At 46.1% G+C, this 14,551-nt stretch overlaps 1 protein-coding gene across 1 annotated transcript; it reads left to right on the forward strand.

Moving 5' to 3' along the window:
- The first annotated feature begins 2,052 nt into the window (after window positions 1-2,052).
- On the forward strand, window positions 2,053-12,776 carry LOC309335652 (melanin-concentrating hormone receptor 1-like). The gene is made up of 2 exons (XM_081850874.1): window positions 2,053-2,492; window positions 9,052-12,776. The coding sequence occupies exons 1-2, from the start codon at window positions 2,420-2,422 to the stop codon at window positions 10,092-10,094; spliced, it is 1,116 nt and encodes a 371-aa protein (XP_081707000.1). The 5' UTR covers window positions 2,053-2,419; the 3' UTR covers window positions 10,095-12,776.
- The last annotated feature ends 1,775 nt before the right edge of the window (window positions 12,777-14,551 follow it).

Consider the following 14,551-nt stretch of genomic DNA (forward strand, 5'->3'; position numbering starts at 1 on the left):
GAGAAGATGCATTATGCAATTCAGGGCCCTTGTACTTGATTTATGTTGGGTGGGTGAAGTGAGAGGGGCCTAACAAACAAAGGCTGCTGTGGGGAACCTCTGCCCCTCCAGACATTGCTGAACAATAACTCCCATCAGCCCCAGCAAGCATGGCCAATGGCAAAGGATGATGGGACTGGTAGTTCAGCAACATCTGGCAAAGGTTCCCCACACCTAAGCTAAAGGCTTCACAGAAAAAGTGGGTTTTGAGGAAGAAATGGAAAAGATGAGAGGCATTGCACAGGCTACTTTAAAAAAAACCACACATGTGGTTGTCTTTATAAATTTTCATACATATTATGACATTATAATGTCCTACTGAGCCAATGTCAATGCCCCTTGGCTCTAGGTGGATGTGCCAAGTATCAGAGAATGTGGTCAGGGAGCCAGTTAAGGGAGCAAGAAGCCCTGAGCACCTGAGAGCTGGAGAGCTCCAAGAGGGAAGATGGCAAGCACAGTTATAAATCAGAAGATCTGCATCCAGTGAGGTAACAAAGGAAGAGGCAGTGGCCTTAGAACAGTATGATAAATTATACAGGATGACATTCCTGTGAAATGAGAAGCACTTATCTACCTCTATGCCAGATGACTGCAAACTGCCTAGTGTAAACCATTCTAGAAAATGGAGGAAATTCATGGGACTGCCAGTCCTTGTCCCAGGCTGCATCATTAAGGAAAGGATTCTAAAATATGTGGGCAAAATTTGCCATGCTGAAAAGCAGACAGTTCAGCAACAGCAGATGGAATAGATTCCTCACCAGCCTGTCAAAATTCATGAAAGCATCAACCAACATGGTGTATCTGGCGTTTTTGCATTTTGACAAAAGCTTTTCTCATAGCTTTTTGAGAAAAATGTGCAAAATGTGTGGGGGTTTTTTTTTTAAGGGAAGTATTTGCCTGATCCAGAGAACCATGGACGCTACTCCTAGAATCTAGAAAGGGTTTGCATAAAACCCTGCCTTACTGAGCAGGATCTAACCCCCATTTAGCAGCTGATGAATGGGGGTTAAATCCTGCTGCCTTGGCTGCACACGAACAGGTGTGCGCAGCCCATGTTGGAAATAACCCTTCTCTCACCCATCAGCAGACACCACAAGTGACATCAGTTGATGAGCAGGGGGCTGGTTATCTCCCGCTTGGACTACTGCGATGCGCTCCACGTGGGACTACCTTTGAAGGTGACCTGGAAACTACAATTAATCCAGAATGCGGCAGCTAGACTGGTGACTGGGAGCGGCCGCCGAGACTACATAACACCGGTCTTGAAAGACCTACATTGGCTCCCAGTACATTTCCGAGCACAATTCAAAGTGTTGGTGCTGACCTTTAAATCCCTAAACGGCCTCGGTCCAGTATCCCTGAAGGAGAGTCTCCACCCCCATAGTTCTACCCGGACACTGAGGTCCAGCACCGAGGGCCTTCTGGCGGTTCCCTCACTGCAAGAAGCTAAGTTAGAGGGAACCAGGCAGAGAGCCTTCTCGGTAGTGGCACCCACCCTGTGGAACGCCCTCCCACCAGATGTCAAAAAGAACAACAACTACAAGACTTTTAGAAGACATCTGAAGGCAGCCCTGTTTAGGGAAGCTTTTAATGTTTGATGGATTACAGTATTTTAATATTTTTGCAGTATTTTAATATTTTTTTGGAAGCCGCCCAGAGTGGCTGGGGAAGCCCACCCAGATGGGCGGGGTATAAATAAATAAATAAATAAATAAATAAATAAATAAATAAATAAATAAATAAATAAATATTATTCCTTCCCCCCAGCCCCACTGGCGCGTCGGATGCAGTCAGCTGTCAGTTGATGTCAGATGGAGGGAGGCAGCATCGCTAGACCGGGTACCTTGGAAAGCGCTTAAGGATCCTCTCTCTCTCTCTCTCTCTCTCTCTCTCTCTCTCTCTCTGTGTGTGTGTGTGTGTATGTGCGCGCGCACCAATCTGGCTTCTTCGCTGCCGGCTGCAGCCTGCGATTCAGCCTTTGCGGAGGCAGCTAGATGCCGCCCCCAACATACACACGCACACACGTGCGCCCGCCTCCTAAACGCAGGCTCCGGCTTGACTTCTTATAACGCAGGCTCCGCTCCGATCGGCAGGCGCGCAGACCGTCTCCGGCTCTGCAAGCATCCAGACAAGTCGCCCGCAGATTCCTGTGAGATCGGAAGATCGGCTCGTCGATTTCCACACACACCCCAACTTCTCCCAAGTTACTTCGCCCCCCAAAAGCGAGCTCGCTCTGCAGAAGGAAGTGGCCAGGCGCCCAGGTGGCTCCGCTGAGCCGTGGCTCAAAGTGGTCAGAGGGCGATATTGGAGGCTTGAAAAAACACCAGCAAAGCCCATCAAGGAAGCGGGAAGGTGTTGGGTTGTCCTCTTGGGGGAAGAAATGGCCGTAGAGAACTGCTCCGGAGCCTCCTTCCCAATGAATTCTTCTGACTTCCCCGCCAGGAACAGATCAAGTAAGTCAAGGATGGTGGAGGTTTCAAGCGGGATAACTTTTCTTGAGAAAGGTTTTCCCCCCTTCTTGTTGCGGGGACAGGTAGCAAAAACCAAATTGGTTCTCTTGCCTGTTCAAAACCTGTCCAAATCCAGCATCTCGCTGCTCTCCGGTCCTTTCCCATTTAGTGTCTCGGTAATGATGGGTGAGCGCTTTTTTTTTTAAAGGCAAAACGGATAAATAAAAATGGAAGCGAGTCACTATCAAAGCTTGCCTTACCGAATGGATCGTGGGGTTTAGAGCCTCACTTTTAGGAATGATGTCTGTGCTGCCTGAGCCGCCCACTCCTGCCTCGCTTCACCCCTACAGTACTTTAGAAAGTGCAACAGGTTGGGGAAATGGCTTCGCTTCAGCACCAGAGGCGGCGGACAACTCCCTCGTTGTGCTTCTTGGTCTTTTTGTTCCCGAGGGCGCCGTATTTGCCCCTGCAGAAGTGCCTCAACGGGGAGGGAGTGGTGGTGGTGGAGATCATCCAGATGTGGTTGGACCACAACTCCCATCACTATTGGCCATGCTGAGGAGAGTTGTACTTTAGCAACATCTGGGGGGTGGCAGAGGTTAGCTGCCCCTGATGTTGGCAACATTCCCTTTTCTAAGTTAATGGGAAATGGCTGGGCAGCATAGGCTGGGGACGAAGGGATGTTTAATCCAACAACATGTGGAGGGCACCACATAGGCTACCCCTGGTGTGAATGGAATAAAGTGGGAGGGGAGCATGGGGTGCCACCTCTTTTTACGGCTTCGGAGGGTTTGTGTCTCCGCTGAACACATGGAGAGCAATAACAGCTCCTTGGAGACTAACAGGAAACAGTCTTAATGAAAAGCATTCATGTCCTGGATTACTCCCTTCAAACAACCCCCAAACCTTTCCGCTGTAGACGCCATCCTCTATGCTTCATATTAAGAAAAATTAGCAGGGTTTTCAGCCTAATAATAAAGGCTCCTAATCCATTTACCGGGTTGCTTTCAATAGGATCTTTTAAGATGCAGCAGGTAATGCTTCTGAGGTCATTCAGTTGAAAGTAATTTGTTTTGACTGTACAACACAGACCATTCATTTATTGCTCACAAAAGAAATCTCAAGCATACTGCCTGATCCAGCTATGTGCATAAACTATCTGCAAAAAAACAGCAAACCCATAAGCCCTTTCACTTCGTGGAGGAGCTCACATTAAAATGAATTTTTAAAATGTTTTTTTTTTAAATGAGTGGTTTAGGAATTGAATGACTCACACATATTAATCTCAATAATGCTTTAAGATGTTTATGATGTTTTAAAAACCCATGCAGTTTTCTACTCCTCCTGCTGCTAACTCTGTTGCTGACAACAAACACTCAAGGCACCAGTGACTTATCTTATCTGTAGTGGGGAATGAATATTGTGTCTGATTTAAAGATAGGTAAGCTGAGTGCGAAATGTTGCAATCTGACTAGGGGGTAAGGTTGTATTCACCAGGAAACAAGTCCCATTGAAACCACCATACTAACTTCTGAGCTTGCTTAAGATTGGACGTTAAGTCCTACTTTCACTTGACTTCTGAGTAAACATCCTTAGCTTCATGCTACAGATTATATATGATACTTGATAGCAATAACAGGGTAAAATGGTGTGTGTGGATTTGGCAGGAGAAGAGACTAGCAGTGGTGTGCACACCTTAGACCAGGGCACCACTTGGACTGCCTAAGCAAGCCTGCTGGTATTCAGATACTGAAACTGATACCGTCTTGCTGCCATAGTTGAAGTAAAATTCAATGGCCAATCTGCTTGACTTGGGGTAGAGTGTTGGCAAAAGTGGGAATCTTTCCTTCACAGGCAGCAAAATGCTTTAGGCCAGCCTTGGAGTTGGAAGAGAAACCATGTATGCCATGTTGAATTCAATTAAAAATTAGGGCTGGCACTTGAGGAAAAAGAAAGAAATCTTAGGCTCTGTTCACACTCCTGGTTGATGTGCACTCATTGCATTTCCAGCACTGGGTTTCTAATCCAAAATGCACATGTAACCTGAACTTCGTTATAAGATGCTAGTCTGATGCCCGGTTTCGCAAAGCAGCTTCTCACTGATTGGAGTAAAGACGTTCCTGCCCCATCAATGGAAGTGACTGAGTGTGGTAGAAGAATGACCGAACTTAGGGGTGTAGTGCTGTCATCCACAAGGACCTCTGACCCCCAAGTGTGCCTCATCCCATGCATGGGGTGGTGGGTGGGAGTGGGGTGCAGAGGGTAAAGAACACCCTCTTTGCTCATACAGGGGACTCATGCACTGGGTGCATGCATGGGGCACCTGGTTCATGCCCCCCAAGATTCTGTGCCCAGGGCCACACACACACACCCTGGCCACCCAAGCTATGGTACTGGTCAAGCTTCATATACAGACACACCAGTGGAGGATGGTGGTCCTCAGGACTGGTGGGGCAGAAGGAAGGGAGGTCAACAGGAGATGGAGCCAGAACCAGTGATAGGCAGAGCCAAATGATTCCACTTCTGTCCATATTCATCTCCCTCTTGAGTCCTACCAAGGCAACACTGAGACTAAGGAGGACGAGGCTGAAAGCTGGGGCCACTCCCTAGCCTGGTTGTCCTAAGGCAGGCAGGTGGGGGCTGGCTGAAGACACACTGATCTTGGTGGGACAGTGCCCCCCTTGTCCTAATGCCTCCACTGCTACTCGGAGAAGCCCCCTAACCACAACATTTCTTTTCAAATGCTATATATTTTAATTCATGCGTAAACTGTGTTAAACACGTTAAGGAAAACCTCCCCAGAATATGATCTCTACCAAAGCAGATTTATACCCAAACAAATAACAATGCACTGTTCCTTCCAAGACCTGGTAAACAGTGGAAACATTATCCGTGAAACTGATGCCAGAGGTCCGTTTCTCCTTTGTATGGTTTCTATATTTTCTTACACCATGCGGCTGCTGTTTCCTCTGCTGTCGCTTGACTCTGTGCCCAGCTCCACCAGCCTTTGGGCTAAACACTCTCTCTGCACGCCAGATGGCACTGTGGGAAGATGAGGTGACTAGCTACAGTGACTATGTACTTTGCCTTGTGTCATCTGACGTGAGTCACGGGTGCAAACCCAAGACACTCTCTGTGTCTTTTGCATCAAGCTGTCACACATGACAGTGCAGTGCAGAAGTTTGGTAGCTTGTTCCCTGGAAGGGCTCCTTTGCCTTCAAGAATTGCTTCACATTCAGAAAATTAGCAGTTGCTGAAACCAGGGGCCTCTGGAAAACCCACAAGATGACATGAGGGCAACAGCCCTCTTCTGCTGTTCCATGCAAACCAGGATTCAGAGGTATAATGTCTCTCATTCATCTTAAAACAGATTTCTCACATCCAAAGCTCTGTAATGTATTGACTCATTGTAGAAGAGTGAATTTCAGTTGATCCAGGTTTTCTCAGGAGAAGTTGCACATGTATGATTCTACGAACTGCATCTCACATTTTTGGGTTTCTTTTCATTTATTGCACTGGAAGCAAGATAAGGCTCCCTTACAGAAGCGCCTGTCCCAATGAGCAGGTCAAGGAGGTTTAAGGAGTTCTTGGAGCATGAATTCCTATTGTGTAATTTTAGACAGGTGGCCCCCAGACAGTCTTCTTCTTTTTTGGCGAGGATGGGTATAAGAATGTCTATTTCACAAAGCTCGCACAATGCTTAGAAAAGAAAACCTCAAGAACTTGTCTGGCCTTGAGCACTGAGTGCCTTGAATTGGGGAAGGAGGAAAGTATTTGCTGCTCAGTCTCTGCAAAATATCTCCAGCTAGACCTGCTTTGCAAATCCAGGCTCTTCAGGCAGAAAGATCTTAAATGAACAGCTGAGGTTTGAACATCTCTCTGCTTCCTTAGTCTCCATTTCGAGGGCTTCCAGACTGGGACCAAATATTGCACAGTTTGTGCTGTGTTCCTGAAGTGGTTCAGGTTTCCAGCTGATGAACTGTTCCCAATAATCTCTGGTATTCATGGAAAACAAGGTAGGGAGCCACAGAACTATGCTGTCACCCAGTAGGTGAGAAGGTGATTGAATATGGGTGGGTCGAGTACAAAAAGGTGGCTGTGAATTAATCCCTCCTGACTTCAGGCAATAAGAAAGCTAGGAAACAGTGTTGGGTATGACTGGAGAGTTAATCATACCATCAAACTGCAGTAATGAGCCCTGGGGCACTTCCCCTGGATTAGCTGGGAAAGAGTGACTGCAGTTCACGCACAACTGAAATGAGGCCCCATTAAAAGTGAGAAGGCAATTAAGCCTCCTAGAAATGAACTGTGCCAATGTTTGTCTTTTGTTTATGCCTTGAATTTGACAAGGGAGGGAAATGCCTACAAGGGGAAGTGGGGGTGTACTGTTTCATTTTGGATGGATGACTCATCATATAAACATCTGGATAGCTAGAAATATCCATTCAAAAATTAACACTCAGATACACTCTGTCTGGTCCCCTTCGTCTTAAAACCAAGAAGTGATAAAACACAGAGCTCTTTCCCCCCTTTTTTTCTTTTGCAGAGTGTCTTAATCTTTAGCAAAGGCTCAGGTTTTCCTGCTTTGACACAAGGCAGGCGGGCAACAGGCTATTAGAATTGCCAACTTCCTCTCTCTCTCCAGCTTCTGCGACTTTGACAACGGGTGCGACTGGAAGAAATTCAGCAAGGCAATGCTTTCCCCATCGCTGCATCTCCATGCTGGGGAAAGCTTAACCTAATCAAATTTCTGTTTATCATGAAACTTTTAAAAACACAGGAGCCACAGGAAAAGTGGGCAACTACTTTCTATGAAATGTTTAGGAAGAGAAAGACTCTATCTGTAAATTCCACGTGTGGTATCTAAAGAAGGAAAGGTCCGCACAATGAGGTTCCTGGCAAAGTCCCTGGCAGGGAAGTCACCTAAGCACCATTATACCCATTGCAGGCTAGATTCTGCTCCCTTGACAGCAGTTATTTGCATAAAATTTGCTGCTTCTTCTACGCCAGAGATGGGGAACCTGTGACTCTCCTGATATTGTTGGATCCCCAGCTTCCATCAGCAACCATGGCCAATCTTATCATCTTATCTTATCTTATCTTAGCATCTAATCTTATCTTAGCATCTTATTGTTGCATCTATAACTCACCTTCTTCTCGAAGGAGCTCAAAGTGGTATAATGGCTCCCCCACCCTCATTTAATCCCCACAACAACCCTGTGAGGTAGGTTAGGCTGAGAGGAAGTGACTGGCTTCATGAGTGGGGATTCCAACTCTGATCTCCCACAATACTCTGACCATTACACCACACTGGCCAATGGTTTGGGATGATGGGAGTTGTAGTCCAGCAACATCTGGAAGGCAGCAGGTTTCCCATCACTGTCCATTCCCCATCCCATCGGTACTCACCACAGCTGCCATTTTCAGTGAATGACCAGATCATGTGGAAAGGATGGCAGAGTTGTAGCCCGCTGGTAGAGCATCTGAGGTCCCGGGTCCAATCCCCAACATCTCTAGGTATGGCTGGGAGGGATCCTTGTCCGGAATCCTGGAGAGCTGCTGCCCATCAGTTTAGAGTAGACAACATTGAGGAAGATAGACCAATGGTCTGACTTGGTGTCAGAGAGTTCCCTGTGTTCCTGCTCCTTCCATTGCTGTGTAGAGCTGTCTTTTCATGACAGATTTGGTGCAGGAGAGGGAGGGAAGAGATAATAAACTGCACTCATTTGTAATTGCCTCTTCACAACTAGTAATGCTATAGGAGTGCTTCCTCCTTTGCATCCGGCTGCCTGAGTCATGAATAGAGCCGAGGCGATTTGGAAACATTAGGTGCCAAAGCCCTGCCGTCCTTGACAGTGCAGATACTGAGCAGCGATATTTTTAGAAGTCACGTGGAGTTAACAAGCTAGTTTCACATCATGTGACACGGGGGACAACAATGTGAAGAGACTGTTGCCCTCACATCCTGCTTGTGGACTTCCCAAAAGGTATCTGGTTGTGGGAAACAAGATGGCGGACTAGATTAACTTGTAGTCTGATGAAGTGGGTCTGCTCTTGTGTTCTAACACGTGTAACTTAGGTCTTAAATGTATGGTGCTCAGAAATTGGCCCTTCCAGTTGGGAAACTGAATGCTGGCTATCCAAACAAATATAGCCTCAGAGGGCTACAAAGTGCAAGGACACTCACTATTCTTTTTATATATATATAATTTTTATTAATTTCAACATACCAATTATTATACATTCCACAGAACTTCACATCTTATACAATCTTTTTGGACTTCCATCAGCACCTCTGATGATCCACCATTTTTATCATTTCTTCTGCATTTCTTAAATTCCTATTGCCTTTAATTATCTTAACTCACATTCTACCTCTTTAACCATTTTTGCAATAATTCAAATAATTTACCTCACAAAACATCTTGCAAACCTACAAACATAATCTGGTCCTCACAATTACTTTTCAAATAGTCCCTAAATTTACACCAGTCTTCTGTGAATCTCTGGTAGGACATTCACTATTCTCTCTCTCTCTCTTTCTCTGGCTTGTTTTTGGCAGTGGTGGAAAGGCCGACTCCCTACACCAATGTGATCATGCCGAGTCTGTTCGGCATCATTTGCTTCCTCGGCATCGTCGGGAACCTCATTGTGATCTACACCATTATCAAGAAGAAGAAGCTGAGGTGCAAACAGACAGTGCCCGACATCTTCATCTTCAACCTCTCCATTGTGGACCTGCTTTTCCTGCTGGGCATGCCTTTCCTCATCCACCAACTCCTTGGCAATGGGGCCTGGTATTTTGGAGCTCCTTTATGTACCATCATCACCGCTCTGGACACCAACAGCCAGATCACCAGCACCAACATCCTGACAGTCATGACCTTGGACCGTTACCTGGCCACCGTCTATCCTCTGAAGTCCACTTACGTCCGGACGCCGTGTGTGGCAGCCTTAGTGATTGGCCTGGTGTGGCTCCTCTCTCTCCTGACTATCATCCCAGTGTGGATGTACGCGGGGCTGATGCCTTTGGAGGATGGAAGTGCCCGCTGTGCCCTTTTGCTTCCCAACCCGGAGACTGATATTTATTGGTTCACCATCTACCAGTTCATGCTGGCTTTTGCCATCCCACTGTTCATCATCTGCGTGGTCTACTTTAAGATCCTCCAGCATATGGCTACCACTGTGGTGCCCTTGCCCCAGAGGAGCCTCCGGGTACGTACCAAGAAGGTCACCCGAATGGCAGTCGCCATCTGCTCTGCCTTCTTCATTTGCTGGGCGCCCTTCTACATCCTTCAGCTGGTGCATCTCGGCATAGACACCCCTTCCGTGGCCTTCTTCTATGCCTACAACTTTGCCATCAGCTTGGGCTATGCCAATAGTTGCCTCAATCCCTTCCTCTACATTGCCCTGAGCGAGACCTTCAAGCGCCAATTCATGGTGGCCATTCGTCCGGCCAAGGAACAGTTCCGGGTCAACAACAACAACAACAGCACAACAGAAGCCAGCGTGTGCCTGAAGCTTGCCCCAGAATCCACCCAGCAGACTCAGTTTCTGGAGGACTTTTCTCCGCACTCGTTGCCTGTGACGGTTGCCGTTCGCTGAGGACTCCGTTAGTCCTGCAGCTATGAGACCATGAAAAGCTTTCCTTCACAATGCTGCAAGGGATGGTGGGCAGGTGGACTGATTGGGGCCGGTACTGTCATTAGGCAAGCTGAGAAGGTGATGGAGGCTTTCTGTGTAAGTGAACTTTCCTCTGATACGTGGTGAGAGATTGCCGGTAACTGCAAAGTATGCAAAAGCAACCACCCCAGTTTGCAAGAAACCTAGGGATGAGTCAGAAGAAGGCATGATGATGAAGCCAAAACGATCAGTTGAACAGCAAACGGACAAGGGTATGCAAATAGTATGAAAGCACAACAACTTCCTGCCTTCAATGGAGCTGAGTAACTTCTGTCTAATGCAGGATAACCAGCATAAAAAAAATACATTGGCCATAACCAAAGAGTCAAGCAAGTAGAGATTCATTTTCTGTGTCCATGGCAGTATAAACCACAAACAAATAATGGCCCATCTCCTGCATTGTAACACCTCATACAATGCCCATTGTCTGGAGAAGTGCCAAGAAAGACTTGGGTGAGCATAAGGAAGGATCACAGCTTGCCCAAGGATGGAGTAAGGAAAGGCATTAAGGACCTGTCAATAATTCCTGGCATCACTCACTGAAGCAAGTGAATGGCAGCAGGCTTCAACTTCAGAGTCTCCTTAGGAGTCATTCAGTCATGTGACCACTGGAGGCTGCTCCTGAATCTCAACAGTGGTGGGGATGCAGTTATGGGGAAATCTCAGCCTCTTGGTTTCTCCCTTTGACACGGCTGCTGCAGAACTTCTGACCACAAAAAGTGGGACAATCCTGCTCTTTGCTATGTATACTAATAAAGGAGTGTTGCCACTTCTGTGTAGAAGGGATGGATAACTTGCCAGCATTAGGGCTGTTGTACCTTGAACAGTCAAAAGGTACAAGACCCCAAATGCTTCAACATATGCCATTTGTTTTGTCACAGTGCTGAACGAATTTGAAGAATTGTTCCTGGCAAAATTCCCTCATTGTCTTTGTAACTATTATGCTGTCCCTGCATTGTCCCAACACAAACCATCGCCTATGGTTCTGTGATGAGTAGAAAGACAATGAAACTCATCTAAGCTCTTTTTCTTTCCTTTGCAAAGGTTTAACAGCTTCTTGAAGTCAAGTTGGGGTCTGTTGAATAAAAATAACAACAAACCCTCTGCATTTGGTGTGCATAAAAGTGCTTACAGAGAAAGGGGTCTTTTGGGGAGGGGGCATCAGAAAGAATGATTGCATGCATCTGACCAAGATTGCCAGTTTTTCAACCAGCATCTGGAGCTGTGTGTTTTGAAAGAGCTCGAGATTGTTCAGAAATCGGCAGGTGAAGTTTTTCACGGTATGGAGGAGCTCATTTTATAAGGTGCTAGTGGCTGCAGGTCAAGTAGCCATTAAAAGTACAGGAACAGCAGCTGGTCAAGAAAAGTGGCAATCCCATGCCCAAGATTCACAAGCTACAAGGATGCTGGAGACAACTAGTCCAACTGGAAGTTCAATCCTGACCATGTCTATAGGTGCAAACCAGGAAGCCAGAGGTGGGTGCCCCTTTCCCCAATGCTCCCCATCATTCATCGTTTTATTCCCTTTCGATTAAATTGTGCAGTCAGCAGTGAAGAAAAAGCTACCACTTGCAAGCAACTTCAAAGAGGGCTTTGGGAACTATTTAATTGCCTTTTCTCAACTTTTCTCAAACCTCAGGTGGCTAAAAGCAGCTCTGATAAGTCGCACCACACTGAACCAGACAGTTTATCATTAAGGCTCAATCCAGGACTCATTAGCAGCTCTGGCAAAGCTTGTGTGGAGCCAGTGTGGTGTAGTGGTTAAGAGCGGTGGACTCGTAATCTGGTGAACCGGGTTCGATTCCCCGCTCCTCCACATGCAGCTGCTGGGTGACCTTGGGCTAGTCACACTTCTTTGAAGTCTCTCAGCCCCACTCACCTCACAGAGTGTTTGTTGTGGGGGAGGAAGGGAAAAGGAGATTGTTAGCCACTTTGAGACTTCTTCAGGTAGTGATAAAGCGGGATATCAAATCAAACTCCTCTTCTTCTTGTCTGGATGGTTTGTGCAGCGGCGGAGCATATTCCTGCGCTGGCCAGAGCAGGCATGCTCCAGAGGGGGATGGAGCACGGAGGGTGCCCTCCGATGCGCCACATTTCAGGGTAGGAGAGGGGTGGGGAAGCTGCTGTCACTCTCCTCTTGCTCTCTGCAGCTGGGTCAGACATTACCCGGCAACAAAGCTCCTGCGGTCAGGTGTGCCTCACCATGGCTGAGGAGGGCTGCTCTCTGCTGCTGGGTCAGAAGAGGTGCCGTCGACGGATGCGGTGTGCCGCCCACTTGCCTGCCATTTTGTCACCCCCTCAGTCATGACACCCAGGGCAGACCGCACCCCCCGCACCCCCCCTTCCTATGCCTCTGGGTTTGTGCTACAGTCTTTTTTTCCTGTCTGATCAGAAATGAGGGAAGAAATGAGATGATGAACGCAGGAAAAGTACTGTGCAGTTATGTAAATATAAAGTGTTAAGTGTCGTTTGCTGATGTAACACGCTGAAAATGGGAGCTTACATGAGCAACGTTATGTTTTGAGCATGTATTTGAAGAATAAAGGAATTCAGAAATTCTGCTTTGTTCAAAAATCCCAATTCTTTTTTGGAACTGCCCTGTTTAGGGAATTTATACAACCTTCCATAAAGGAATTACTACTCACTATTTTAGTGTGTGTTCTTGCATTACGAAAGGTATAAAAAAACACACACAAATATAAAACACGCAAAAATAAATAAATACTAAAACAATAAAAAAACATGGAACAGCATCAAGCAACAATAAACCAAGTCATGATAAAACACAACTGAGGTAAAAGGCCTGAGAAAATTTAAAAAGGCCTTTAAAAAGGTCAAAATGGCATCAGGGGAGGTGGCAGGTGAGCCTTCCTTGGCAGACCATTCCACAACCAGGGTGCCACCACTGACAAGACTCTTCCCTCAGTCGCTCTTTACTGAACCAGAGTTCTTGCAACCATACAAACATTACCAAAACAAAACAAAACAAAAAAGAAAGAAAGGAAAACCCTGAAGCATGCAGACAGAACTGAGGGGAAACAGATTGCTTTTAAAAAATGTGAATACTGCCACACATTAATTAAAGGTGCATCCTGTGGTGTTAGCGACATCTCAACTCAGTGCCTATGAGGCATTTTCACTTAATGAAGAAAGCACAGAAGAGACAACATAAGCAGTGGATTATGCTCCTCCACTGCTGTGAAGGAATCCCATGAGAGAGATTCAGAAGTCTAAAGCAGCTTGTTAAACAACGACCTGCGGATGCAGGGATGGATTTGTTGTACTGGAACATTAATGTCATGTCCCCATGTCCCCAAGCACACACCTGCAGCAGCCACAGCAACCAAGCATGGCCAGAGACTGGTTGGGAACCAGTTGTATCCCTCACTTGATTAAAAGTGGGGTTCAACTATATTCCGCTATTAAGATTCAAAAGCCTTTACTGAAGCTTGCTGTCCTAGTGATCATCGGTTTGCAGCTTTGTTGATGAGATTGCCAATAGGTCTGGGCCTGCCTGGGTATACAACAGAGTTTGTTTGTTTGTTTGTTTGTTTGTTTGTTTGTTTGTTTGTTTGTTTTAAGATCAAGCCCTCCTTGGAGAAAGCAATTCTCAGTTCTTACAGAATTGTGCTACGTGTGAAAAATTGCCTCAGAAATAAAGTAAAAGCAAACCAGTACTGAAAGCTGCATTACACTTTGATTTTTGACAATGCAACCCAAGACACAGTTTTCCAGGAAATAAGAAAAATGCATATTGATCATTTAAAATAGAAAAGAAGTTTGGTACATTGGGTACTACCTAAGTTCTTCCCAACCCATAGCCTGGTTATTTTATAATTAATTGATTAATTTGCAACATTTCAGGCTCACAAAAGACACCCCTCCCCCCAAAAAAAAAACTAGCTCAGAAAGCATGATTTAAACATGAAGAACCAAAATAAAACCATCAGCTATTGATTGATGTCTCGTAATGTGTTTCTTCTAATGTACTGAGACATTTCGATAAAGGGTGATATATAAATTTAATAAACAACATCAACATCAACTTAAAAAATAACCGAGACACCATAACAGCATCATCATAAGGCAGTTACTCTGAGGATCAAAAGCTTTGACGGCGTTTCTGAAGGTGTGTTGGAAAGGGGATGAACGGGCTTCTTGAGGGAGAGCACTTCAGAGTGAAGGTGCCACCACTGAGAAATCCTTGCCTTGACATACCAAGATGGTAGTGGGACATGGAGCAGTTACACCAGAGCTGGTGAACCTGTGGCCCTACAAATGTTCCTGGGTTACCTCTCCCATCATCTCTGATGGTTGACTGTCCTGGCTGAGTCTGATAGGACTTATGAGTCCAGCAACATCTGGGTATATTTAAATAA

Source organism: Podarcis erhardii (assembly GCF_964252035.2).
Source record: "Podarcis erhardii genome assembly, chromosome: 2".
Classification (NCBI taxonomy): domain Eukaryota; kingdom Metazoa; phylum Chordata; class Lepidosauria; order Squamata; family Lacertidae; genus Podarcis; species Podarcis erhardii.

Bases quoted from the DNA above. Each gene is read 5' to 3' on its own strand.
- LOC309335652 (XM_081850874.1), top strand. From the start codon at position 2,420: ATGGCCGTAGAGAACTGCTCCGGAGCCTCCTTCCCAATGAATTCTTCT. The intron at 2,493-9,051 runs GTAAGTCAAGGA...TGTTTTTGGCAG, and splicing joins CCCCGCCAGGAACAGATCAA to TGGTGGAAAGGCCGACTCCC.